The sequence below is a fragment of the Cygnus olor genome, chromosome 2 (genome assembly GCF_009769625.2).
Source record: "Cygnus olor isolate bCygOlo1 chromosome 2, bCygOlo1.pri.v2, whole genome shotgun sequence".
NCBI lineage: Eukaryota > Metazoa > Chordata > Aves > Anseriformes > Anatidae > Cygnus > Cygnus olor.
Window position 1 is genome coordinate 66,329,946 of NC_049170.1, and position 27,519 is coordinate 66,357,464.

The 27,519-nt window shown below is 44.2% G+C and overlaps 1 protein-coding gene across 1 annotated transcript in view; it reads left to right on the forward strand.

Annotated features, from left to right (window-relative positions):
- LOC121064427 (transmembrane channel-like protein 2) overlaps positions 1 to 22,741 on the forward strand; it is a 33,147-nt gene extending 10,406 nt beyond the window's left edge. Inside the window, 14 exon segments of the mRNA XM_040545925.1 lie at positions 2,713 to 2,855; positions 3,804 to 3,951; positions 5,050 to 5,238; positions 6,964 to 7,143; positions 8,047 to 8,199; positions 9,217 to 9,345; positions 10,823 to 10,890; positions 11,760 to 11,999; positions 13,755 to 13,880; positions 18,631 to 18,709; positions 20,275 to 20,395; positions 21,535 to 21,629; positions 21,631 to 21,684; positions 21,686 to 22,741. Of these exon segments, the coding sequence (XP_040401859.1) occupies positions 2,713 to 2,855; positions 3,804 to 3,951; positions 5,050 to 5,238; positions 6,964 to 7,143; positions 8,047 to 8,199; positions 9,217 to 9,345; positions 10,823 to 10,890; positions 11,760 to 11,999; positions 13,755 to 13,880; positions 18,631 to 18,709; positions 20,275 to 20,395; positions 21,535 to 21,629; positions 21,631 to 21,684; positions 21,686 to 21,847 (1,887 nt within the window). The 3' untranslated portion in view covers positions 21,848 to 22,741.
- The last annotated feature ends 4,778 nt before the right edge of the window (positions 22,742 to 27,519 follow it).

Sequence of the window (27,519 nt, forward strand, 5' to 3'; positions counted from 1 at the left end):
TCTTATACAAACCAGGATGCTGTTGGCCTTCTTGGCCACCTGAGCACACTGCTGGCTCATATTCAGCTGACTATCAACCAATACTCCCAGGTCCTTCTCTACCAGGCAGCTTTCCAACCACTCATCATCCATCCTGTAGTGCTGCTTGGGGTTGTTGTGCCCCAGGTGCAGGACCTGGCACTTGGCCTTGTTGAACTTCATACAGTTGGCCTCAGCCCATCGGTCCAGCCTATCCAGGTCATCCTACAGAGCCTTCCTACCCTCGAGCAGATCGACACACACACCTAACTTGGTGTTGTCTCCAAACTTACTGAGGGTGCACTCGATCCCCTCATCCAGATCATCGATAAAGATATTAAAGAGAACTGGCCCCAGTACTGAGCCCTGGGGGACTCCACTAGTGACCGGCCTCCAACTGCATTTAACTCCATTAATCACGACTCTTTCGGCCCGACTACCCAGCCAGTTTCTAACCCAACAAAGCATATGCCAGTCCAAGCCAAGAGCAGCCAGGTTCTTGAGGAGAATGTTGTGGGAAACAGTGCCAAAAGCCTTACTGAAGTCAAGGTGAACCACATCCACAACCCTTCCCTCATACACTAAACGCGTCACTTTGTCATATAAGGAGATAAGGTTTGTCAAGCAGGACCTGCCTTTCATAAACCCATGCTGACTGGGCCTGATCACCTGGTTGTCCTGGAAGTGCCGCGTGATGACACTCAAGATAACTTGCTCCATTATGTTTCCTTCTCCCAGCCTTTTCGCCTGCTTGTCAGAATCCAAAATTCACCAGAGTCAGGGGTCAATTAGCAACATTTCAAATAAGTTTGTAGCGAACAAAAACTTCATCTGACCAGCATGATGGAAGAATACAAGAAGTATCATTTTAATTAACACCTCCCTACCTAAAAAACAGGCAAAACAACAACCACCAGCAACAAAAACCAAACAGGTGTGTTGCTGAACCACAGCTGTAGGTTTTCTCTAGTAGAAAATAAACCACGCACATCACATTCACATCAGTAAAGATGTTTTCTTTTTGCTGAGGCTGTGCCATCATATCAAAGACTAGCTACCAGCACCTGCCAGTCTCCTTCCTTTGGCTTGGTAAATAAACCTACATCACCCTTCTTTCATCAAGAGCTTGATCCCATGAGTCTCTCTGCCAAACAATGCCAGCCGCCCACCTGACAAGCTTGTGAAACAATATCCAGCTATGGGGCAACAACTTAAAACTGCCTTCTGCAGCCAGACGATGTTGAATAAAGCCCTTCACAGAGGCTTGTCCTTTGAAAATGAATGGATGTCCAGTGTGCTCCACAGGAGAGGTGCAGTGGGGAACATATTTCAGAGCAGGGGTAAAACAATGAGGCAATACTGTGAACCTGAAAAATACATTTTAAGAGAGAGGAGTCAGAGGAAAAGCATGCTTTGACAGAAAGGAGGTCACATCACGGATTCCCAGAGGAGCAGAAAGGAATAAATCTCACTTGGATACCAGACACCATGCTTCACAAATGAAGTTTAAAGAGTATACTGGATGATGTGCAGAGAGAAACTAATTTTTCAGTCCCGACAATTTGATGGATCAAAAAGATGAAAGTTTGGGATTCCAATCTGAGAAAAAAATGTCACTAGTGCCCTCCAGAAACATAATCTTTATGTTTTATAAGGCTTTTTTTTCATTGCGGTTACCCAGTACATGCTATAAATAACATGCTCCAAACCCCAAGCCAATGTGCTCTGGGTCTGCCAGCCACAGGCTTGCTGCATTTCCCCAAGTTGCAGCCTGCAGCACCGGAAGAAAAACACGCAAAACTATGCTGTACCTGTGGCACTGTGCTTTGTGCAGGACAGATGTGCAGCTGATGTTGCACCCAGGGATGTCCCAAAACTAGACCCAGTGCACAGCCTTTGATATGGTTTTCAAGTGATGTCTCAATTTTGTCTTTTTCCAAAACCTTGATTGGAAGGGAGCTCACTCAACTATCATGGGCAGACTGATTAACTACACTTAACTTACGAGCTGAAAGGCACAATATACAATGATACACATCAACCTGGATGAGGTAAGAGAAAAATAGAGAGATCAGGTTAGGAGAACTGCATGCTTGCTGAATGACCCACAGTTTGCAAGTAAAAAATAGGTCTACTTGAGACAACGTAGCTGTTGTTGTCTGAGCTCTGCTTTTCACAGAAATGTGAAAATACTTTGTGAATACTTTGATTTTAGTCTTTAGTTATATTTGCTCTGCAGGTAGTAGCCAGTAAAAGGAGCTAAATCCACAGGGTACCAAGCATCAACTGCATCTTAGCTGATTGAAAAAGTTTCATATCATGGTGGGAAGCCCCTTTACTACAGCATTTCTATCATGAGTGTTTGATACTGACTTAGAGAAGTAGGTGGGCTAAGCCACAAAGAACAATAGGAAGTTTTTTCTGGTAAGGATGAAACAGTGATAGACAAAAAACTGCATTTTAGTTTTGAGCCAGTATCTTCTGACACAATCCCCTTCTTCCCTCTTGTAAAATGATAAGTGCACTGATGGCTTTCAAAAATGACAAGGCAGCAAACGGCTCAGAGTGAGACACTAAAATAATTGCCAAGATGATTTTCCTTGTTTAAAATTTTCAGTTTTCACCAGAAACCTTTTTCCTACAGAGGAACAGCCACATGGCTTACACAAAGGTTTGTGTTTGCTTTTCCTCTAGGGGTACATCAAGTACTCAGCACTCTTCTATGGCTACTACAACAACCAGCGGACCATTGGCTGGTTGAAATATAGGCTACCAATGGCATATTTCATGGTTGGGATCAGTGTGTTTGGCTACAGTCTGATGGTTGTTATAAGATCGTAAGTAAGGCCAGTGTCTCCTAGCTGGGTCCCCAAATCTGGGTTCCCTCCTTCTTGTGAACATGAAGGAGGATTTTACCCGCAGTAGGTTTCAAAGCTTCCTTTTCACATGCTTTCACTGAAAAAAAAAAAAAAAAAAGTTGTGGAAAGCCAGTGTGAGCCCCACAGCTATCATGTCACACTGTGAAGACAGTCTGCAAAGCCAAAAATAAAACTCCCTATCTCTCTCTGGAGGCCACACCATGCAAAGGTTATCCTTCCCTTACAAGAAAGGATAAGCCAATGTATTTGTATTGCTATCGAAATAGACTATTGCTATGCAGCAAAAAGAACCTCTTGAGTCTTTGACTGGAGTGGGGCATGGGGATTTACTGTATTTTTACCATGAAAAGGCAGCATCTGTTGTCTCATACAAGGATTTCAGGGATCAAATAACAGAGAGGAAACAACAGAAGCCGTATCTGCTCCTGTGCTGATTAATGAGAATAATCCTTTTCCTCTCCTTGCATGATTTGCTGCAAGCTCTTTCACTCCAACATTGTGCAGCTACCAAAAATATCACTAAAATGTTGTGTTGCAATGACTTTACCGGACAGTACCAGTGCTTTTTGACTAAATTTAACTACCTAAAGGTAGCCATTATCATTTACTCTACCCTAGGGCCCAGAAACACTGTAAATAGTCTTTCATCATGCACGAGGTAGTGGAAGCAATCCCTTGCCTGCTTTCATCATCTATTCTAGTTTTTCTATACATTATGGGTTTTATTACAAGGCCTGTATAGCCCTGACAGTCACACCCAAGCCCCATGAAAGACCACCCTGCTTTCCTTCCTCACCCACCAGCTGCCCCAGCAAAACTCAAGTGTGGTGGCTCTGTGAAACAGGATGTGTGGTGGCTCTGTGAAACACTTGGCCTGACCTTGTCACTGTGCATGCCCTTACACAGGATGGCACGCAATGCCAATGAGAGTACAGCAGATGGGGATGATGACAACTTCATTTTCAGCTGGAAAATGTTCACAAGCTGGGACTACCTCATTGGCAACCCAGAGACTGCAGACAACAAGTTCGCATCCATCACCACCAGCTTCAAGGTAACCCCTAACAAAAAATATGTAAAATATTTTTCTGTCAAAAAATTTGGTCTTAAAGCCTACTTTCGAAGGGCTTTATTTTTTTTTTTAATTAACAAAGTTTGTAAAAAGCAAAACAGTTTTATTTGAAACTGTGAGAAAAAAATAAAAAATCCAAAACTATTTTTGGTTAACAGAAATTTCTATGTAATGTTCTGCCTCTGGGCTGCTAGGAGCTCCATTAACCAAAAACTGTTTCAAAAATTAAAAAATTACAAATAAAAAATAAAGAAAATACTCAACAAATTGGACTGAGTTTTGTGATTATAAAACACATACAAAGCAAGGCCAAATATATTGAGCATCTGCTGAAGGAGGGAAGAACTTTTCCAACAATAGCTCGCCCCACACTTTTTTTTACATATTCATACCAGATTGGGTAAGGAAAAGGCAATACATAAAAGAGCCGCCAGTCAGCATGTAGCTGCTCGATCTGAAAAGTAACTTCATCCAGTTTAACCTTGTTCAGAGCTAACACTTCACGTAAAATCCCAGAGAAAGGGAACTTAATAGCAGTATTGCACACAGATAAAACCAGAAGGATCTTTGCTAAAATGCACAAACCAATTTTTGGACTGTAAAAGAGGTAGGGCTTGGGATACTGAGCAGGAATTAGCCACAGGAAAAAATTACACATGGAGTGAAGAAAAAGCCTAACAGCTGTGGATTTCAAAGCCTTGATCAGTTTTCTTTTTTGTGAAGATGAGTTGCAAGAGGTGACCTGATGACGGTGTGCAATCACCTGTCCAGGAGCTAGCAGTGACATCCAAAAGGCCTTGCAACCCAGCTGCAGACTCGGCTGGGAGATGTTTTATTTTAGAGCCTCATTCCCCCACCTTATTCCTGTGGGATGTGGCAGGCTGTCTGCCACTTTGTGCCTTCCAGGCAAAATGAGATGCCTTCATGGAGTTTTGTTTGAGCTTAACGCAAATACCATGTTCAATATAGCCATCATAGCTCAGAATTACATTTTATAACGTAGAAAACTATCCGATGTTGCCTTAGGCTCAGTGCTACAACTTACTTGCTCCAATTCTGTGAGTATCTCTGTTTTTTCAGGAATCTATCGTGGATGAGCAAGAAAGCAACAAAGATGAGAACATCCACCTGAGGAGGTTCCTGCGGGTCCTGGCCAACGTCCTCATCATATGCTGCTTGTGTGGGAGCGGCTACCTCATTTACTTTGTGGTGAAACGCTCCCAGACATTTTCCAAAATGCAAAATGTTGGGTGGTATGAAAGAAATGAGGTATGGAAACTTTCCTTCCAGTTTTCTGATGTAATAACTTTCCTTGTACATTAGCATAATCATTGCCACAGCCTGAAGATGGCATCCAAAGCAGAGGGATTCCCCACCATGGTCCAAAAGTCCCTCTGTAACTTTGTACTTGTGTTAGCCAGGAATCACACTGGTCTCACTGAGAGTTTTCAGGGCAAATTAACAGCTCCTGTAGGCAGGGGAAAATGCTCTCACAATAAATTGCATTAAGAGTCAATGGGCCTTCAGTACTTACATCACCATTTTTTAAAGCATCAACCTCAAGTTATATATTAATGCTCAAATATTATGTTGTACTAGAAAGCTGAGTGTTGAAAATGTCCATTAAAAGACATGAAGTTAAACTCAGATCTTTTTCATTCCTTCTGAGTAATGGGAATAAGATTTCATGATCAGTAGAAAAATGTCAGTTGTCGAAAATATTTGTCTTATTTTGGAATGAACTGTTCAAACTCGAAGCTCTCCCCACGCTCACACAAAATTGTTTCTATCTATTGAAAGGCTTAATTTCAATGTATACTCCATTACCATGTATCTAAATATCAAAGGCAAATCAAATTCAAACTTATGCATTTTCATATTTCCCTCAGAAAACATCAGCAAAACAGCTCACAAAATGCTTTGATTTATTTAGTCAACTTTTCCCAAAGGGAAAACAAACAAACAAAAAAAAAAGTCTCGCAACTGAGACTTTCCTGGTAATAACTTAAGATCTGCATATACACAATTCTGGGTACTGTTCCTCTTTCTGGAAACAAAAGTAAAAAACAAGAGACCCATGAGTCAGAACCTGCCGGTGGCTGTCCACACACAGTCCTCTGCAGGCCAACAGGCACTAGATGGCTGTAAAAAGAAGATAGTGTTTGCAAACCATGCCTGACCTAATGCTGACACATCAATGATCTCATTGACCACAGCAACCCAATACTTTGCCCCATACAGAGGAATAAATATGAGATGGGGACATATTTTCTTGGGCTGCAACACTGAGTCCTTGACGCGTTTCCATTCACATCCATAATTGCCTATTGCAAAAGGACGTGCCAAATATGGCAAATAAACATTAGCATTGACTAATTACTTTTTAAGACAAGTCTTTTGCTTCCTCTAAAACTAAAATAATAAATGAGGAGCTGATGCAGGCAATAGTATGAGTGACTTGAAGAAACTAAATATGCATGAGCTTGGACTGACAGGGAACACACTCTGCAGAGCTCATCCCTTTGAGACAATAACAAAAGTCCTCTTGCAGGAGCAAGCCCTGCAGTCCGGCCCTGCAGCCTGTTGCTGTGCTGCCAGCACACTAAGCCAAGGAGCTGAGCTCATTTTGGCTCCCTCCTAATCATAAAACCTTCAAGAATCTCCAGCCAGTTGCCGACAGGTTGCTGGCAGCTCCTGCTCTACTCCACATGTCCCTTGGTCCAAATCTTATTACTGTAATTGGCCTCTGTTAGCAGGGAGGAGCAGAAACTAATTTGGTGGCACACTGTCACATAACACAACTTTCTCTCCATTATGTGCTGCTTCCACTTTTGCTGCCCTGCTCTAGTGGAAAGTCATTTGCTGATATTAAAGAGATTTGTTAGCTTGCCCCCCATTGAAAGTGGTCATCGTGCACACTTAATTTTGGTCACAACTCACAGTAAGGTAGTCTCTGTTGTTGCTGTTAGCAGTAGCCTTTTCCTTGTTTGGCAGGTTGAAATTGTGATGTCCTTGCTAGGCATGTTTTGCCCCCCCTTGTTTGAAACCATCGCTGCACTCGAAAATTACCATCCGCGTATCAGGCTGAAGTGGCAGCTGGGACGCATCTTTGCCCTCTTCTTGGGGAACCTCTACACATTCCTGTTGGCCTTGATGGACGACGTCAATGAAAAAGTAAGGGCTGAGTTGAAAAGCTAAGTGCACTAGCATTTTTTGGAGCCAAGGGTGAGTGCAGCACATCTCCATGTCTACCAGGGGCAATCCCACATTTTGCAGCAAGTGCCCCCCACCCCTCCCCAGTGCTCTCAAGCATTTTAAGCATCAAGCTGTCCCACACTGAGGTTGAGATGGATTTTGGGAACAGAGCTCCCTGCTGCTGAGCAGAGGTCAGAGACTCAAGAAAGAACTCCTAGGTCTGTCTATTATTATCATCTAAAATCACAGAATATTAGGGTAATTTGTTTTTTTTTTCCATCTGACACTATTTGCAATTTCTATTAATGCAGACCCCAAGAATGTGATTTATAATCCTTTTCCCCTGCCCTCCCCACTTTAGCATTATCCTGGTAGTATGCAGCAGGCAGATAACAGCAGGAAAGGATAAATGTCTAACTGATCTATAGAAAAAAATGACCCTTATTTAAGCTGAGAAGAGTAAGAGGAATCAGGGAGGTTTGTTCAGCCCTGACAATGAAGAACAAAGCAAGGAAGGAGAACTGCACAGAGGCTCCTCTTCCATGCATACTAGCAGCAGCCCTGCTCCTTGCTCTCCCTGGCCCTCAAACCATGTCTCATCTTGCTGGAGGTCTGGCTCCTCCATGTGCAGGGAGCTGGCTGCTGATCCCCCAAAACTCATGGTGCCCCCAAGCTTCTTTTGATCTGGAGGGGCTGCTCCCTGACACCTGGGGAAAGGGAGCAAGGTTCTGTGCTAGTCTTCTTTCCAGTGCTGCCACTTCAAATCCATTTTAAGCAGTTTCTTGTATTAGGGATGGTAGCTGGTAGAGAGGGGAACACATTGGCACCCTCTGTGGTCACCATATCCTTACATTTTTTGGCTGAGGTATCTCTCTGTTGCAGCTGGCTGAAGAAGATGTTGTGAAGAACATCACACGCTGGATGCTGCTTGGCCACCACAACTCATCCATGGGGAACAGCAGTGCTGACACCCCACCTCCCCTCGATCCTGCAGACATGCCCAGGGGACCCTGCTGGGAGACAACTGTCGGCATTGTAAGAAATTTGTTATGCAGTAAGTCTCTGGGATGATTTGGGTGTTGTTTTTGTGTTTTTGTTTTTATGGTTGATGTTTTTAGCATTTCCAGGATTTAAGTTTTCCTTGCAAAAGACATCTCCTTTCCCAGCTCTCACATAGCAGTACCAAGGCAATATAAATCCTTCACCACTGTTCTCAAGCTATGGCCGTGAAACCCCCAACACACACAGACCTCCAACACTTTCTTCAAAAGAGTAAAAAAGTCCAGGTAGCCTATGGTCATGCCTACATCATACCTTGGTTCAGATCGTGACAGCACCTTCGAAGCAAACCTGTCTTCTCCACTTGTTGTCGCACTTGATTTGCATTGCAGAGAGGTTTTGGAGCACACAGATGAAGCCTGACCCAGAGGATGTGTTCCCAAGGGAATTCCTGACACATCCCAACCACTAATGCACCATGAGGCCAGGGGATGAGGGCAGAGCTAGATGAAGATAACCCACCCTGAGATGCATGGAAGGTGGCCTTTAAGTCCTCAGCACCACAACTTTCGCCCCACAAACCTACCCTTCAACTCTCTTGCTTTGGGCAGCTTTCATCACGCACCAAAGTTTTGTAGTTCTTCAGAACAGTGAAATACCTGCAAGAACAGCTCACAAATGTAAACCACAGTAGCACAGATTTCTGTGACAGCACCGTCAAAATCACCTTCTTTGTCTGCATGTTTTACAGCTTTATTGCAGCGTTAGCATTCTGCTTCCATTTTATGTGTTGCCACAACATATAGTGCAGTCAATAATACTAATAACAGCTATCAGGGCTAATAGCTGTAAGGGAGTTTGTTATTCCCAAGCACAAAAGTGAAGTTTTGGCACTGCCAAGTGGCTGAAAACAGGTAGGGAGATTACTCACAGCATGCAGTTCTGAAGGTTACTGTCATATAGAGGGAGATAGATTAATAAATAAAATGCACTCCCTGAATGAGCTACTGAAATTATAGGAGCTAAATATTTTGTTTGTGCTTTAAATTGCAGGAGTTTGTAAGGCTCACAGTGTCTGATATCCTGGTGACCTATGTAACCATCCTGGTGGGAGATTTTATCCGGGCTTGCTTTGTCAGATTTGTGAATTACTGTTGGTGCTGGGACCTAGAGGCTGGATTTGTAAGTCAATGTCTTGTAGCTGAGAAGCTAGAGGTAATACAGGGCCATTTGTTCAAATATGACACAGATTGATTTTGAATGAATTCCACCCATTTTCTGGTCTTGTTTGATAATTTAAGCTGTGAAGGCAGTCTCTGCATCACTACTCTGGATCAATCAGTTTCACCCCAGAAAGTACCCTACAAAAACACAGTTATCTTTCCCACCTCAGGAATTTAAAAGATGAAGTTGAGTTGAAAAAAATTGACCTGATGTTCATTCAGTTGTTATAACCTCAAACCTTTGGGCCCTTCTACACTCATCTCTTCTCAAAGCCCTTCTTGTTCATTGCCTGCCCTGCAGGCAGTAGGATGCTTTACTCATAGCACAGTCTTCTGATCTATTCTGGAGGTTGGTGTTACTTTTGCTGCAGTGGAGTAAAGAGCTCTTCTTTCCCTTCTCATGTATGCATAACACACAGGAGTGCTGAACTCTTTGGTATTCATAAAGGTAACATTACAAAGCGGCCAGCACTGGAGCTGCACAAATACAGAGCGAAACTGTGAAAAAAAAGGTTCATTTTTTTCATTTAAGTGACAAAAACAGATGGATTCAGACAGAATCAGATATCAAATTGGGTCAAAAGCAGACATACCACACAGGATATTTCAAACATATGACGGCATCACCCATCATTTTTCAGAATTGTGTTCTGTATTGAAATAAAAAATATTTTTTCAAGAAAACAGAAAAAGCTTTACATAGTATAAGCTGCTAAATTGGACCTGAGTTTTTATGCACAAAAGCATATACTCATAGAACAGTAGTGTCATCATAGGCAAATCTACCAGAATAATAACTTATAAAGTGACAAATACTGTCAATAGATTAGACCTGACTGTTCTGGACTTAACACCTTTAGCACCCACATTAGAAGGGCTGGTCCACAGAAAACAATATTTTAACTATTATCTAGAACAGGGCAAAATGCCACTTCTTACTGACCAGGTAATATATTCCTTCACATTCCTCTCCCCTAGGCTCTCCACTTCTGTTCTGCAGCAGCCTGCTGCTGCAAGACCTAGGGACATGGATATATCTGGTGTAGCATTTGCCCTCCAGATCATCATTATGACTGTTTTAACATTCAATATTTTACCAGAATAAAACTGCAAATCAGCAGCCAGATACACCAGCTGGAGTATAAAGTCGAGTCCTGTGCCATGGCTCCTTTGTTCACAATTGACTTTGCTAGCTGAGAGAACATATAAACACTGTGCAACTCTAAGCACCTCCGTACATTTGTCCAATTTTAAGCAAGCCAAGAGAGAGGCAGCCCACAGCCCAGCTCCTGGTTATTCAAGCAGTGCACACACAGTGGGAGCCCTCCCAGAAATCACTCTATATCAAATTTAAATAAGTATCCTTATACCTAGCAGCAACAGCAAGCAATAGCAGGTACCTCTAGCAAAAACAAACTCTTTCTCTTCCCATGCAGCCCTCCTATGCAGAGTTTGACATCAGCGGCAATGTTTTGGGTTTGGTCTTCAACCAAGGAATGATTTGGTAAGATCTTCTTTGTTTTTGCATTATTGAAAAAAAGACCTACAGTGTAGTCAGAAGACTTCCAAGCCAGCTAGAATAGCCTTTGGGTTTTGGTTTCTCTGATTGTTTGACTTTCTGTTCTTGCATACAAAAGTAGAAAATTAAAAATGCCAGCTTAGTTGTCAAAGAACTATCAACTGAAACAGAGAACAGTCTTGCAAACCCGGCCCTGGTCTCACTTTTATAAAATCATTTTTTCACAAAAATGTACTTCATCCTTTCAAGATGGCTCATGTGCTGGGGGAAGAGATCAGAAGAGGTTTGGGAGCAAGGTGCTGTGAGCTTACTTGTGAGCACAAGGCTGGCCCTGGAGTCAGCTGAACGTCAGGCAAGAGAGTACATCCCAAAATTGCCCCAAGGGAGGGCAAACAAAACCTGCTCGTATGACACAATGAGAGTCAACAGGCAACCACACAAAATCCCACACCTCCTCTGGGAGCAAGGTTTCTTTTTCCAGGATTTGATGATCCTCTACTACAACATCTCTGCAGACTCAAGAATGTCTCTCCCTGCTGGGTTCTTCTGCTTGACATATTCCAAGCTATCCCCAAACAATTTTTGTCACAAACTGCAAGTCTTTCCTTGCAACCACTGAGGTCTGAGATCTGTCTGGTCCTCTATATATGGTCACTGTACATTAACAAGGATGCAGGCAACTTCTCCTTCAGAAACACTAGATAGATAGCACAAGCCTTTCCGCTCGGACTTTAGTTGTGGGTAAGCTTTCCACAACATTAGCAACATTTTTTCTTCTTTTGAAAATAAAAGCCCTTCCAGTCTGTAAAAAAAAAAAAAAAAAAAAACATCTTTTCCTCTCCTTTCCTTTTCAGGATGGGATCCTTTTATGCACCAGGGCTCGTGGGTATAAATGTGCTGCGCTTATTAACCTCCATGTATTTTCAATGTTGGGCTGTTATGAGTAGCAATGTCCCTCATGAACGAGTATTCAAAGCATCCAAGTCTAACAACTTTTACATGGGACTTTTACTGTTAATCCTGTTCCTCAGCCTCCTGCCTGTGGCCTACACCATCATGTCCTTGCCTCCTTCCTTTGACTGTGGACCATTCAGGTACTAGCAAAACACCAATAATGCAAGGTTTTTGCTCTGCTACAAAGGATTAATTTCATGAAGTTCGAAGACCTGGTCTCCAGCAAAGATGGTATAATACCTCCATTTCCTTCCTTGTTAAATCCCTAGTGATGTGAAGCCACGGGACCCACCCAGTCTGCCAGGGGTGCTGGGTCTCCTCTGAGCATGTCTGCTTTTCTCTGGAAGGCTCTGCAAACCCAGCTTTTTTGCTCCCTCCTCTGCTACCTGATTGATGGTGCTTTCCCCAACACACAGTGATAGAGAAGCATCAGAGGACAGCAGGGGTGGGACAGCGAGGTGCAGCCCCCAGGAAAAAAGCAATAGGAGCAGCCCTAAGGCTCTCATCAACATTATGGTAGCAAAACTAGAGTCTAAAGCCTCCCAAGACCTTCCATAGAGCCAAGAAATCCCACAGCATGAACTGTGTTGAATTTTTGATGGAAAATAGCAGGAAATGGATAGGTCTGAGCCTGAGGAGTTGTTGCTTTAAAAAAAAAAAAAAAAGCCTTCTTTTTCCTCCCCTTCTCTCCTAAATTAGCACTGTTCAGAGCATTCAGTGGACTGGATTAACATGCCAATAATGTCTGATCTGATTGAGTAACACCATTTCCTAGGCCCACTGAGTCTGACACAGCAAAGAACCAGATTGGAACAAATTGTTCTGCTGATTGAGAACAACATCAGAAAGCTAAAAGACTTGGGGAGAAGGCTATAGACCAGAATTCCGTCTGTTCTGTAACAAGGATAGGTGTCAACAGGCAATATCCGAAGATCTGTCAGGAAACTTGTTGCCTGCATGCTATCCTTTAGATATGACTAACCTGAAATGAGAGCACTATTTTAATTCCCAATCACACCTTCAAAATCTTCTCAGCCTGGTTCACTCCCCTCAGCATAACTTTCCACCCATAACTTGACTGAAAACTTAACTCTCCTAGGTTTAAGGCAGCCAATGAAGTTGGAGTCCCACTTAGCCACTTGGACTTTATTGACTTTTGTTATAAGGAAGGAATCCAATGCCTTCCTGAGCAGAATCTGAAGGGACTGCAAGATCTCACAAGGAAGCAAGCTTAAAGATGAGGAATAGCACTCATGGGGCTGAATTCATAGATAGTGGGGAGAGAAGAAGGTCAATTATGCAATCCAGCACAACAACCAATTTTTACAGATTTGTGCTACTTTCACACAGAACACTCTCATCTGTTTTACAAATCCAATTTGAAATGACTCTTTCACTGAGTTTCCTATTAAGCGATAATCACAGCTTGCTATTTTTGTCCTTACTTAACTGCTCTTCAAGTTGATTCATTATTTCAGAAAGCTGGGATTTGCATATGGAAAATTACCTCTACCATGAGAAGGCTGCATTTAATAAGAAATTGATCAGAAATGTATAGTTACTGCAATCTGTAGGTTTTTATACATTTCAGGATGGTAAATAGGCAGAATTCGTAAAGGATCTGCACATTGAAATAAACTTACTATCTTTTGGAGCAAGTTGGTTTAACAGAGATTATTTGTATAACTAAAGGAGGGAGAGAGGGGAGTGGACTAAAATAAAATTTGAAATGAAGTAATTTCAGTAGAATTTTTACTTCAAAATCCTTGCTGGCCAACAGCAAGATCATGTTCACTGGCAGAGAGGAAACATGCTACTTATCATCATTAAGTTGAAAGCTTCTGTATCCCTCCAGGAGTTCTGTACACTCCTTAACTGAGTATTTCTCTTTCCAGTGGAAAGAAAAGGATGTATGAAGTCATTCAAGAGACGATTGAGCTTGATTTCCCACTTTTTATTGCCAAGATCTTCAGCTACGTGGCAAACCCAGGACTGATCATTCCTGCAATTCTACTCATGGCGTAAGTTTTCCTTGCAATGTTACATGCCCAATCTTGCAGGGACGGAAAGAGGTTGAAAAAATTGCTGTAATTTTAGCAAGGTACATCTGCTGAGATAATGGCCTGGATGAAAGCAGACACACTCCTTGTTGCATCCCTCCCTTCCGCCCCCCCCCAACCCTTGCCCGACCCAATTTCCCAAAAATTAATTTCCTAACCCAATTAAACACAACCATGTAGATGAAACACATTGCTGACATAGACCTCGTGGTTGTCACAGCTTCCATCTCAAATTTTCAGTAGCTCGTAGGAACTAAATGGACAGTCTCAGCCTGGTACCTTGTGGAGAAGCAATTTCTGTCACAGCTGGTGGTATTTACAGCACTGCCAAGACATGGCATTCAAAAATTACATGTTCCAAAAATGTTTTTTTTTTCTTTTTTCTTCCAAGTAATATATCTGAAATTTGTTTCAGTAGCATCAGATCATTTCAGCTTTGAAGCCACATCTGAAACCATGCTTGATCCTTAGTTCCTTCAGCAGCCTGACCAGGGCAGTTCTCATTCACATGTATTTTTAAAAGAGATTTTTGGCATTACTCTTGAGGTTTTCAGGGCTATCAAAATGAGTGGGAAAGCCGTGGCCAAAGTTTACAGACAGCTTTGAACATGCTAGGCTAAACAGATGGAGATGGGGAGAGGGTCAGGGAGCATATTACACAGGCTTGCCTCTCTTACGCTTCCTTTGGCGTATGTGCACGTTGGAGATGGGCCTCTGATCTGGTCCACTTCTCTTGGGCACTGTGATCCTTTGTTTTTACTAGGTTACATTGAAGATAATACTATTGAATTAAATCAAATACAAGTTTATGTGTTATGGAATTTCTTATAGGAACAGCCTGAGAAAAATCCCAATTAAACTGAAAATCAACCAGCATCCCTCTACTTGCCTCAAACGCCTTACTCATGTTAACCTAAATAAAAATGATCAGTTACTGTAACTGGTGCAGACAAAAGAATACTTGGAAAAATCAGATCTGATGCACGCAGAAGACAGTCTCATGTCACATCCCCAGTACGGCCAAGCATATTATTGAATTATTAGCTCTAGTCCTGTAGGCTTCACAGATGCTACTGCTGATATGAAGTGCAGATATAACTGCAAAACTAATCCAGCCCAAATGAATAACCTTTACAAGAGCTGCAAATCAGTTTTTTGAGGCTTTGATGCAAACCCTCCAAAAAGGTGGCATGAGAGTGGTAGAATGTTGAAAATAACATTTTGGTCAGTGACAATCTCCTGCCCTTTACTCCACTGACAGCTGGGATAGCGAACAGCATGAATCCCATTTACCTGCTGAAGACATTCCTTTCATCATCCCTTTTCCAGGAGGAGGGCTGCTCCTCGCTCCCACACCACAGTCTTCCATGGATCCATCTCTCCTTAAAACACCATTTGGTCTCTGCCCTTATTCCCTGTGCAAAAAGAGAGATACCACTCTGTGTCCACATTACCTAAAACAACCTTTTTTTCCCACCCAGATACACTGTCTATGCAGCTTTTGGGGATATTAGATATTGGTGACTTCCAGTTGTGCGGCTACTGAGAGGGTCACAGCCATTTAAAAATTAAATAAATAAAAAGCTGATGCTTCCACTGTGCCCAGATAAATCAGACCTACAGCCTGCTGCCAGTAGCTCCTGCATGTCCTTACAGCATCAGATGCATGGTGTAAGTACTGCTTACCATGTGCATGTAAACTTTTCTTGAGAAAGTTCCAGACAGAATTATAGCCACCATACAAGTACTTTTTCTAAGGATTTTTCTCATCTTGGAAACTTTTCAGTTGAGAGAATCCCATTTAATACACGATCTTTGTCCACCTACAAAAGCCATACACCCCTAGCTAGAAGAGAGGCAATATACAGAGAGACGGAAACTTAGGTTTATATCTCTTTCACCATTTTCTCTGGACTACAAGACACATGCAAGACCCTGATTTCTTGCCTTCTCTCTAAAGTCTTCTGCTTCTGCTATGGTACAAGTAGCCTCAAAGGATTATGGTGGTGTTACATTTCCTAAGCAGTCAGTTTCATAGTGTAGAAGAAAAAAAAATCACATCCTTACAGAAGAACAAAAATAAAAACTCTAAAACGCTTTGTTGGGACAAAGAGCCTAAATCACCAAGATCACCAAGACTGAGTTTTAGTTTAATTCTAGGCAAAAGGAAATAAATGTATTTCCTCCAGACAGACCCCTGAAAAAAGTCTCCAGAAAGGCCATCCAGAGTATCCCCTTCCAATCTCTCACCTGGAAACCAGTATGACTGTAAATGGTGCCTTGTTGTGGTTAGAGTCAAACACTGTACTAAAATCCTCTAGCCTCATTTGACGATGCTGAGCTTGGGCCAGAGCCATATGTTGTGTTTGTGAACTGTCAGAAAACTATTTTTTTTTTGACAAAAGTTTTTGTTGTTCTTTTTTTGTCTGCCCTTTTCTCTTTTTTTTTTTTTTAATATTAGATTTTTTTAAACAAAACAAAGCACAATAGCAGTGAACTAAACGGATTATGCTTTTCCCAGGAATGGTCCAGAGTCACTAAGCAGATGATGTTTATAATTAAGGAGAATAAAAGCTCTCTACAAAAGCAGGAGGAGACATTTTTGACAACCTAAACATTATCAGGTGGTAGTGAGACAGCCCCAGACACTTGGGCTTGTTCTGAAGCATGCCCCTCTCTGCACACCAAAGACCGGCTGCCAGCATGCCCTCTCAGAACCCACTTGCCTTTCAGTGCCCTCAAGCTTGCCTGGTTTCTCCCTTTGCTTTGGCATGTCCTTTTTGCAGAAGAAGAAATCAAAACAAAAGCCAGTGGCTCTGCTCCCACTTGGTTCCTGCTTGTCCTCTGTTCCCATCTCTGCTCACTTGCAACTGGTGGACTGTGAGTTGAGCAATGCACCTTTCAGGAGACGGTTCAGGTCTTTGCTCTGTCATGGTTTTCCTGGTTTCCTATTTGTTTTTCTAAGCTCCTTGACTAATCTGTTTTGTCTCCTGTAACACATAGCAGAAAGCCACATGTTTTATCAGCTGTATTGATTTTCCTCCAGAGAACAAGCTGAATGAGCTCACCATCAAGAAAGGACCTAAGGGCCATCGCTGGTGTAGAGGAAGACAGACAAGGCAGAGGCAGGCAGGCCGTTTTTCTTTTATTTAAGCAGAGCTGAGCTGTTAGACTGGTTCAGCCCACCTTAACTGACTTTGCCACAAGGCAGCATGAGTTTTTCCTAAGCCTTGAATCTCTAAAGGTAGCTTGGAGACAGCCAGTGAGAAAAGTATATATGAAGAAGTAAGTAAAACTTAAATGGTGAACTTGAGCCCTTATCCCCACCAAGTGAATTTGACACTGGCCTGCACAACATCCTTGTTTCTAAGTTGGAGACACATGGATTTGAGAGACGGACCACTCAGTGGATAAGGAATTAGTTGAATGGTCGCATGCAAAGAGCTGCAGTCAACAACTACATCCAGGTGGAGACCAGTGATGAGTAGTGTCTCTCAGGGGTCTGTACAGGGACTGGAAATATTTAACATCTTTGTTGGTAACACGGACAGTAGGATTGAGCGCACCCTCAGCAAGTTTACTGATGACACCAAGGTGTGTGGTACAGTTGACATGCCGGAGGGAAGGGATGCCATCCAGAGGGACCTGGACAGGCTTGAGAGGTGGGCCTGTGCGAACCTCATGAAGTTCAATGAGGCCAAGCACAGGGTCCTGCACCAGGGCCAGGGCAATCCTAAGCACAAATACAGGCTGAGTGGAGAATGGACTGAGAGCAGCCCTAAGGTACAGTGACTAGGGGGGTGTTGGGTTGATAAGAAGTTCAATATGAGCTGGCAATGGGCAGAAGCCCTCAAAGCCAACCATATCCTGGGCTGCATCCAAAGAAGTGCGACCAGCAGGTTGAGGGAGGTGATTCTACCACTCTACTCTTGTGAGATCCCACATGGAATACTGAATTCAGCTCTGGAGCCCCCAGCATAAGAGGGACATGGACCTGCTGGAGCAAGTCCAGAGGAGGACCACAAGGATGATTGATCAGAGGGCTGGAGCACCTCTCCTATGAAGACAGGCTGAGAGAGTTGGGGTTGCTCAGCCTGGAGAAAAGAATGCTCTGGGGGACCTTATAGCAGGATTCTAGTACTTAAAAGGGGCCTACAAGAAAGCTGGAGAGGGAGACTCTATCAGGGAGTGTAGTGAGAGGACAAGGGGTAATGATTTTAAATTAAAAGTGAGGAGATTTAGACTAGATATAAGAAAGAAAATTTTACTGATGGTGGTGAAGCACTGGAACAGGTTGCCCAGAGAAGCAGCGGATGTCCCATCTCTGGAAGTGTTCAAGGCCAGGTTGGATTGGGCTTTGAGCAACCTGGTCTAGTGGAAGGTGTCCCTGCCCATAGCAGGGGGGTTGGAACTAAGTGATCTTCAAGGTCCCTTCCAACCCAAACCATTCTGTGATTCTGTAAGTGGCAGTGTAGTCCAGGCTCAGGAATCAAGTCTAATTAGGTCCCATAGGTAGTCCTCCCTGGGATATTTGGGTGCACATAGGCCCACTATATGGGTTGCAATGGGTCCTAAAGGAAGTCAGTTTGGATTTTTAGGCTTCACTTGGTGCTCTCAGGAAGGCAGCACCTCCATGAATTTTATGCTTCCTCTCTATGAAACTTTCTCTCTCCCCAATCCTAACACTACAGCAACATATTTGTTTTTGTAGCCTTGCTATCTATTACCTAAATGCTGTGTCTGAAGTATACCAGCGCGCCAACGCAGAGCTGAAGAAGAAAATGCAAATGGTAAGTACTTGCCCTGCAAAGCCATGTTTGAAATACCATGTACATCAAGTTTGATGTACACATATGCTTTTAAATTGCTTTTCATTCAGACCACATTAGTGACACAAGGGGAGGATGCATTTAATGGTTGTTCATTCCACTCTGATAACATTTAATGGCTAACGGCAAAGGGTGGTCACATCCCACAATAGGCTATTTTATACATCAAAACTACAATGAGTGTTCCCGTAAACTGCACTTTCCACCTACGAAAATAAGCTACCTCAAAGTTCAAGTAATGTTTTGGAGCCTGAGATTTCCCAGGGACAATGATAAGTCTATCAAAACAGCAGCCTGATTTCATACAAGCTGAAGAGCAAAGAGCCCTAAATAACAACATGGCAATAATGTTTCATACCAGTAATTATCAAAGCACTTTACAAAGGAGGCTGGTATCTGTCTTTGTTATATAGATGGGAAAACCAAGATGTAAACAGATGAAGTGACTAGAATTTGCAGGGTAGGATTTGGACCTTGTGTTACCCAGAATTGAGGGAGATTGCAACATGCAGAGGACTATGATGCAAAGATGCCTGAACTAACATGAATTAGGTCTGGAAGCAGAACATCTGCAGAAGTGGAGCTAGCTCTGCTCAGATAATTAGCCTCAATGAGAAACAGCAGAGCTATGATCAAGGCTGCTACCAGGGCTGTGCTGGTCTGGCAGTAGCAGTTTCCCCCAGAGTTGCTGGACCCCGCCAGAGACCCTTGTATGACAACCCACTGAGCTCAACAAGATTTGCTGTGGTTGTCCAAATGTCTACCGGGTTTGTCCAAGGGGACAGAGGCCTCCCTGTGGGTTGGAACCTCTCAGCTGTAACTAGGCCATGAGTCACTTTGGACACCATGGCTCCAGCATGCAATACCTTCCATTGGGGGTCGAACTCTTGGGACGAGGGGTGGAGCTGGAGTAGCATCCATCTGGGTTTTCTCTTTGCATAAGAGAGGGAAGCCTATGCTTCCTAACAGCTCCCTGTTATTCCTCTCTCTCTGTCATCCAGATGGGAATCTTTTTAAGACCTAAATACACACACACAAACAAACAAACAACAACAAGATAGCCTTATACTACTCTTCATCACCATGCTGTTGTGCCTTCCCTCCCTTCCTCCTCATCCACCGTTTTTTGTTTTTTGTTTTGTTTTTGTTTTTTAATCACTGGTACTCCTACATACCCCCTAAAATGCAAATTTGAAACAAAACAAAACTCCCAGGGGGACAAATGGACAGCTGCAGAAATCCACAGGTCTGGTAGACATAAACCACATTATCAGAAAGTGCTTGGCCCTAACAGGAGCAGAGCCATCTCTTATAAGGGTTCTTGGTCCTGCCTGGGGTGTACTTTCTTTCCATAAAAGGTTTTAAACCCTAGGTCACTGGACCAAGGTTCAGCAACACTTTGAACTTGGCAAATACATTACTTTCCTAACAACAAACCAGATAGCCAGGCCAGCAGACATCAGGCCACCACTTCACAGATTAGATCTTCCAGTTTCAAACTAACCCAATGATTTTCATTGATGCAGCAACGTGAAGAGGATAAAAACAAGAGAAACAACAAAATCAACAATAATTCCATGATGCAAGATCTGGAGGATTTACTTGCACCAAATACAAAGAGTGAAATCCACCCCAAACAAGCAGAAGGTAACAATTAAACTCCTACAACCTTCCTGATAAGATCCCCTTTGTCATCCAATGGTGATTGGGAAGGATTGAGAAAATGGGATAATACAAAGCTGAAAGGAATCAGATAACTATAACTGCACAGTTTTTGTCCAATTACAGAAGTCCATAATCCAATGGCCACCCAGGAAAGGCATGTTTTTAGACTAGACTGTGTGTCACACAGGTTTATCAAGGCGTGGGGGTTGCAAACAAAAATTTTTATTCAAATCCCAGCTATTAGTCATGCCAGTCATGAAACCAAGAACCCATTTAAGGAATTAAGGTTTCAGCATTGTTTCTGGACTGATGAATTAAGCCAGGTGTGACTTTTTTTTCCTCTTTTACAATTGAGGTTTTCATTGAAAAACTTGTTATGAATGAGATGGAAGCTTTTTATATGACTGCTTTGGCCTTAGTGCAAATAAACATATGTGGTAAGTTCTGATGAGGGGGTCCCTGGCTAGTCAGAAATGTGCAGGATACAGCACTGGTACCAGAGTCAGGGCAGTCTTGAGAAAGAGTGAAGACAAATATTCCATTCTCTGTCTTGGACCAGACCTTTCCTGACTGCCAAAGTCTCCTGCTCTCATTTGTAAAAACAGTGCAGCACATTGCAAAAGATGTATTATATCAATGCAGATGAGAAAAATGTAAATTAAGTACCATTTAACCGTCTTGCATTTAGATGGATAGCTGTTTCTAGAGAGGGCCAAAATGAACTGGAATTTTGGACCAAGCCAGTACAGATTCCTCCTGGAAGCAGATCCACAGCATTCATTTAAATTGAAAATAGTTTTCGCAGCATTGTGCATGCATTGAAAATAAAGACTATAATCAGCAATCGTGCGGTGACAACCACATGGGGCCACATGTACCAGCAGGGGTTAGTAGGACTTAACGTCTTTTAAATTCATCAGTGAGAACCAGCAAAGAGGCCTTACTGGCTCTTAGCCAGGACAATGTCTTATTAATGGTTGCCTCATTCAGATGCTCAAGTGTAAACCCCAAGACACTTGGGTTATTGCATGTAGAAGAAACAGCATCCACTGGGGAAAAGAAAGAAAAGCACTGTTTGCTTTCAGGAAAACATTCATAACATTCAATAATCTTTACTCTAGGCAAGAAATATGAGTCTCCTAATCAAGCCGTCCCTTTTGGGAAACAAGGAAACGCAGAAGTCCTGAATGGCAGCCCCATGACTACTGGGAGAAGGAGCAGTGTTCATCCCGCCACCACACTTGCTTGTGACACGGCCACCAACACCAGGCCATCTGGGCACCGTACTCTTATCCTGACAAGGCCCTGGCCAGGGGACACTCACTGGGACTGGTCCCTGGAAGGGGGAGAGGACCTCCATGGCTACTCACATGCTGCTTGATAAGCTCAGCAACATTGCTCCTATCTGACATTAAAATAGAGTGTTGTGCATGAACAAGATTAGTTTTTTGCAAGAAATGACTACTGTATGTTGGTCCATTCATGATGATCTGTATCTAACCCAACACTGATTCTATCCAAAAAAGTTTTTTTTGTTTTGTTTTTGGTTTTTGTTTTTAAATCTAGAAGTTGCAACACTTTATTGCTTGTTTTGATCATAAAGGGAATGGGAGAGGGTTGGACTGGAACTTAGTCATAGCATTGCTAAATTACTATGTAGAAAATGACCTTGTGACCACTAACAGCTGCATGGTGAACACACCTTGGTGGAGTGAGCATCTGTCAGACCGTTTAAATACTTCTTCAGTTAATAAAAACAATATGAGTTTACCTGTCAGTTCAATCAAGATTTTTTGCTGTCCCTACCTGAGGAATTAAGTAGTCTATAAAAGTGAGATATCCCTTTCCAGCTGCATGGCAGCCAGTACTGGGGAATAAAGGTCTCCTAATAGACCAGCACAGAAGGAGGCTGTCAGCTGTATTTTGTCCTTCTTGATAGCTTTCCTCCTGTCTATGCACTCCAAACTTTCATCCTTTTGTTTCAGCTCTGTTGTGCAACCACTTTCCTCCGCCATTTTCTCTGGATTCTCACTCTGCTCCTCTTTAACAGTCCTGCTCACAGTAGTTCATTATTCAATTCCTAGTATATGACTTCTGATTCAGTAGGATACCCAGCACAGTTGAGAGACTAAAATTGCCTGATTACATGACAAAGCCCTTCTTTGTCCTCTGGAGCATGGGCACTTGGTCTCTGCTGCTCCCTCAAGGTCGCTTCCTCTCGGTCACCTCTCTGCCCTTGCTCCATGTGGGGGTCCCTCCCACAGGATGACAATCCTTCCCAAACTGAGCCTACTGGGCTGCCCACAGGCAGCAGTTCTTCAGAACTGCTCCCACATGGGTCTGTACCACGGGGTCCATCCGTCAGGAGCAAACTGCTCCAGCATGGGTCCCCCATGGCAGCAGCTCCCCTCAGACCCCCCTGCTCCTGCGTGAGCTCCACGGGCTGCAGTGCCGGCCCGGGGCCTGCTCCTGTGGGGGCTCTCTATGGGCCTCCTCCAGGCCACATCCACCTGCTCCACCAGGGGCTCCTCCATGGGCTACAGCATGGAGATCTGCGCAGGCCCATAGGACCCATGGGCTGCTGCGGGAGTATTGCCATAGGGGTCGACAAGCTCTGTGGTTGGTGATAACATCCGTCTCAAGGATGAAGCCATGAGGAATGTAAAGAAGTTAGAAGGAACAAAGAATGGTGATTCAGGAGACCCCTTGCTGTCTCAAACTGCTTGTTCTCCAACCCTTAAGACATGGAAGTTGCTAAATGTTTGCTGTTGCTGGGCAAAGTTGTTAACCAATGAATAGCTAGTGGGAAAGTACCGCTTGTAAAGATAACGATATAAGAAGGGAGCCTGTCCTCAATAAAATTGTTGAAGATATTAATCCCTAAAGATACCCTGGTGTCCATGTGGTAATTTCGCCACAGGCTGCAGGGGGACAACCTGCTTCACCATGGTCCTCTCCACAGGCCGCGGGGAAACTTCTGCCCCAGTGCCTGGAGCAACCTCCTCCCCTTCCTTCTTCACTGACCTTGGCGCCTGCAAGGCTGTTTCTCACTCCTTTCACTCTCCCAGCTGCTGGGTGGCAGCAGTTTTTTTTTTTTCCTTTCTTAAATATGCTCTCATGGGGGCACAAACAACATCACTTATTGGCTCGGATCTGGCCAGCAGCAGGGCTCTTATCTAACATGGGGTAGCTTCTGGATTCTTCTCACAAGAAGCCACCCATATGGACCCCAGCTACCAAAACCTTGACACGTAAACACACTACAGTGACCAGCCAGAGTGTCGAAAGATTGACCATCTGCTCAATGTTATTGAGGAACTGGAATTGATTAATATAAACTAAAGAAAAAACCTGAAACCACACACACACGCACAAAAAAACAAAACAAAAAAAAAAAACACTGCACCCTCTGCCCCACAAGAAAAAAAAAGATGCAAAACCAACAAAAAACTCAATAAACCCCAATAACCCCCCACATCACCACCTTCACACCATCAACACAAACAAATAAAAAAATGAGAAAAAAATAATTAAAAAAAACACACCAACCCCCCCCAAAACACCAACCCCCAGCCCCTCCACAACAATAAAAAACAAGAATGAAACAAACCACATGAGACAGGGAACAAGATGAAGGAGGGCGTGGAAGATAGTTTTCTGACACAGCTGGTTAGTGAGCCTACCAGGGGAGGTGTCCCGCTTGACCTTCTCTTCACAAACAGAGAAGGACTGGTGGGAGATGTGGTGGTCGAGAGCTGTCTTGGGCAGAGTGACCACAAAATGGTAGAGTTCTCTATTCTTGGTGAAGTCAGGAGGGGGACCAGTAAAGCTGCTGTATTGGACTTCCAGAGGGCAGACTTTGAGCTGTTCAGGACCCTGGTTGGCAGAGTCCCTTGGGAGGAGGTTCTGAAGGGCAGAGGAGTCCAGGAAGGCTGGGCACTCTTCAAGAAGGAAATCTTAATGGCTCAGGAGCGGTCTGTCCCCACGTGCCCAAAGACGAGCTGGTGCAGAAGAAGACCGGCCTGGCTGAACAGAGAGTTGTGGCTAGAGCTTAGGGAAAAAAGAGGGTTTATAATCTTTGGAAAAGAGGGCAGGCCACTCAGAAGGATTATAAGGTTGTTGTAAGAATGTGTAGGGACAAAATTAGAAAGGCCAAAGCTCACCTGGAGCTCAATCTGGCTACTGCTGTTAAAAACAACAGAAAATGTTTTTATAAATACATTAACACAAAAGGAGGACTAAGGAGAATCTCCATCCTTTACTGGATGTGGGGTGAAACTTAGTGACGAGAGATGAGGAAAAGGCTGAGGTGCTTAATGCCTCCTTTGCCTCAGTCTTTAGCAGCAAGACCAGTTGTTCTCTAGATACCCAGTACCCTGAGCTGGTGGAAGGGGATGGGGAGCAGGATGTGGCCCTCACAATCCACAAGGAAATGGTTGGCGACCAGCTACAGCACTTGGTTGTACGCAAGTCGATGGGGCCAGATGGGATCCACCCAAGGGTGCTGAGAGAACTGGCAGAAGAACTGGCCAAGCAGCTTTCCATCATTTATCAGCAGTCCTGGCTATCAGGGGAGGTCCCAGTCGACTGGCAGCTAGCAAACGTGATGTCCATCTACAAGAAGGGCCAGAAGGTAGACCTGGGAAACTATAGGCCTGTTAGTTTGACCACAGTGCCAGGGAAGCTCATGGGGCAGATTACCTTGAGTGTCATCACACGGCACTTACAGTGTAACCAGGTGATCAGGCCCAGTCAGCATGGGTTTATGAAAGGCAGGTCCTGCTTGACAAACCTTATCTCCTTATATGACAAAGTGACGTGCTTAATGGATGAGGGAAAGGCTGTGGATGTGGTTTACCTTGACTTCAGTAAGGTTTTTGAAACCGTTTCCCACAACATTCTCCTCAAGAAACTGGCTGCTCCTGGCTTGGACTGGCGTACGATTTGTTGGGTTAGAAACTGGCTGGGTAGCCGGGCCCAAAGAGTCATGGTGAATAGAGTTAAATCCAGTTGGAGGCCGGTCACTAGTGGAGTCCCCCAGGGCTCAGTACTAGGGCCAATTCTCTTTAATATCTTTATCAATGATCTGGATAAGTGTGGGAGAAGAATTCGCAGGGAGCTTTGTGCCGTTTTCTGGGAAAGGAATTCACAGGTGGCTTCGTGCTGTTTCACACGTCCCTGAGTTAGAGATAATGAGGAAAACAGCGGTAGAAACCAAAACTTGAGCAAGGTCGAGATAAGTAGATTGGCTACAGTGGTAAAGATGAGCTTTGGGCAGTGGCCAATTGCTGGCTGGCTCAAGGCACGTTTGAGGGTCTCTAACCAATTGTAAGACAGATTCGGGCGCGTGGACAGCGTGTGGGGCTACGGGGAAAGTACATGTAGTGTGAAAAATGGCAATAAAGGTCCTGCTGTTGAAGAGCCATCAGGAGCCCGTGTCATGCGTGCTTTCAATTGGTGACCCCGACGTGATCAGGGAGGAGCAGCGCTGTACGAGAGTCTGAACGGAACCCAGCAGAACGGATCGAGCTCGCAGCTGGACTGCAGATTCAACCCTGGGACATCACCTGAAGGACAGGTGAGTGGCTGGACATTAATCATGGGAGCTAGCCTTTCAGCAGAGGAAGCGGCTATAGTGAAAATACTAAAGCAACTCCTAATAGAAAGTGGAGTAAAATATGATCCGATCCGTTTAAGATAAAGCTATTATTGAAAATTTTGCGAAACAAGGGTTCCCCTCAATGGCTTCTACAGTATTTGATGTAAAAACTTGGGACCAAGCGGGGGAAAAAATATGGGAAGCAGCGTCCTGTGGGGATACTAATGCTGCTGAGGTGATGACTACGTGGCGGCTGGTGACAGAGACTTTTAAGAGCGTGGCAGGCAGAAAAGAAAGTACAGAACGCCGCTGCCCAGGCAATAAAAGCAGCCGAACTGAGATCAGAGCCTGCAAGGTCACCAAAGCGGTGCAATTTGATAGACCTGGGGGATGACAAGGAAGAGGGCCACGGACCGCCGCCGCAGAGCCCCTCCCCGCTGACCCCCCCGGCTTCCGCCTTGCCTGCCCCCGATAATGCCTCTGGGAGCCCGAGCTTTCGACCCGCGGGAACGATGGGAGCTGGTGCGCCGGGAAGCGCTAAAAGACGGGGAGCCGGTGGGAATGGCTTTCCCGGTGCAGGTGCGACCCAACAGTCCAAATGAATATAATGCCTTCCAATGGGACCTAATTAAAGAGTTGAGAAAGACTGGGACTACATATGGATTACATGCACCATTTACTCAGTCATTGTTAGAAAACGTTATGACCGTCACTTGCTGGTGCCGTACGATTGCCGTCAGATAGCCGCGATGATTTTAACGCCAACACAAAAATTACTGTGGGAGCAAAAATGGAAAGAAGGGTGCGAATTGGCCGCCCTGCGTAACCTGGACCGGCAGCCCGGCGACCCCCTACTGGGAGCCGGGATCCCACAGTTGATGGGGACTGAGCCGTTATTCGATCCGAGATTGCAGGCTAGGCTCAACGATGCCGTCCTGCGGCAGTCCGCGTCTCTGGCCTTCCAGGCTATGTTGAAGTTGCCTGAAGTTGGAAAAGCCGAGCCATCATTTACCAGCATTAGGCAACAAGTTACCGAGCCTTATATGCAATTCATTGATAGATTGCGAGACGCTTTGGACAAACAAATTGACAACCGCGAGGCCAAGAGGCCCTTATACTAAAACTGGCAGTGGAAAATGCAAACACAGACTGTAAGAAAATACTTCAAGCCCTGCCTGCTAATACTACATTGGTACAAATGATAGAGGCTTGCAATCGAGTTGGATCCATAGAACATCACACTGCCGCTTTGGCCGGAGCTTTTGCTACTGCGCTTAAAACTGGGTGTAAACAGCGTTTTCGCTGTCGAGCCACGGGGCATTTTGCCACTGAACGCCCACAGGGAGGAGCGGGGGGGGGGACGCGGTAACCCTGCTCCTCCCACTATTTGCCCACGCTGCGGCACGGGATGGCACTGGGCTAGCCAGTGCCGTTCGACGCATAATGCAGAAGGACGACCTTTACAACCGTGGCAGGGAAACGGGACGCGGAGCGCGGGGCGGCCGCG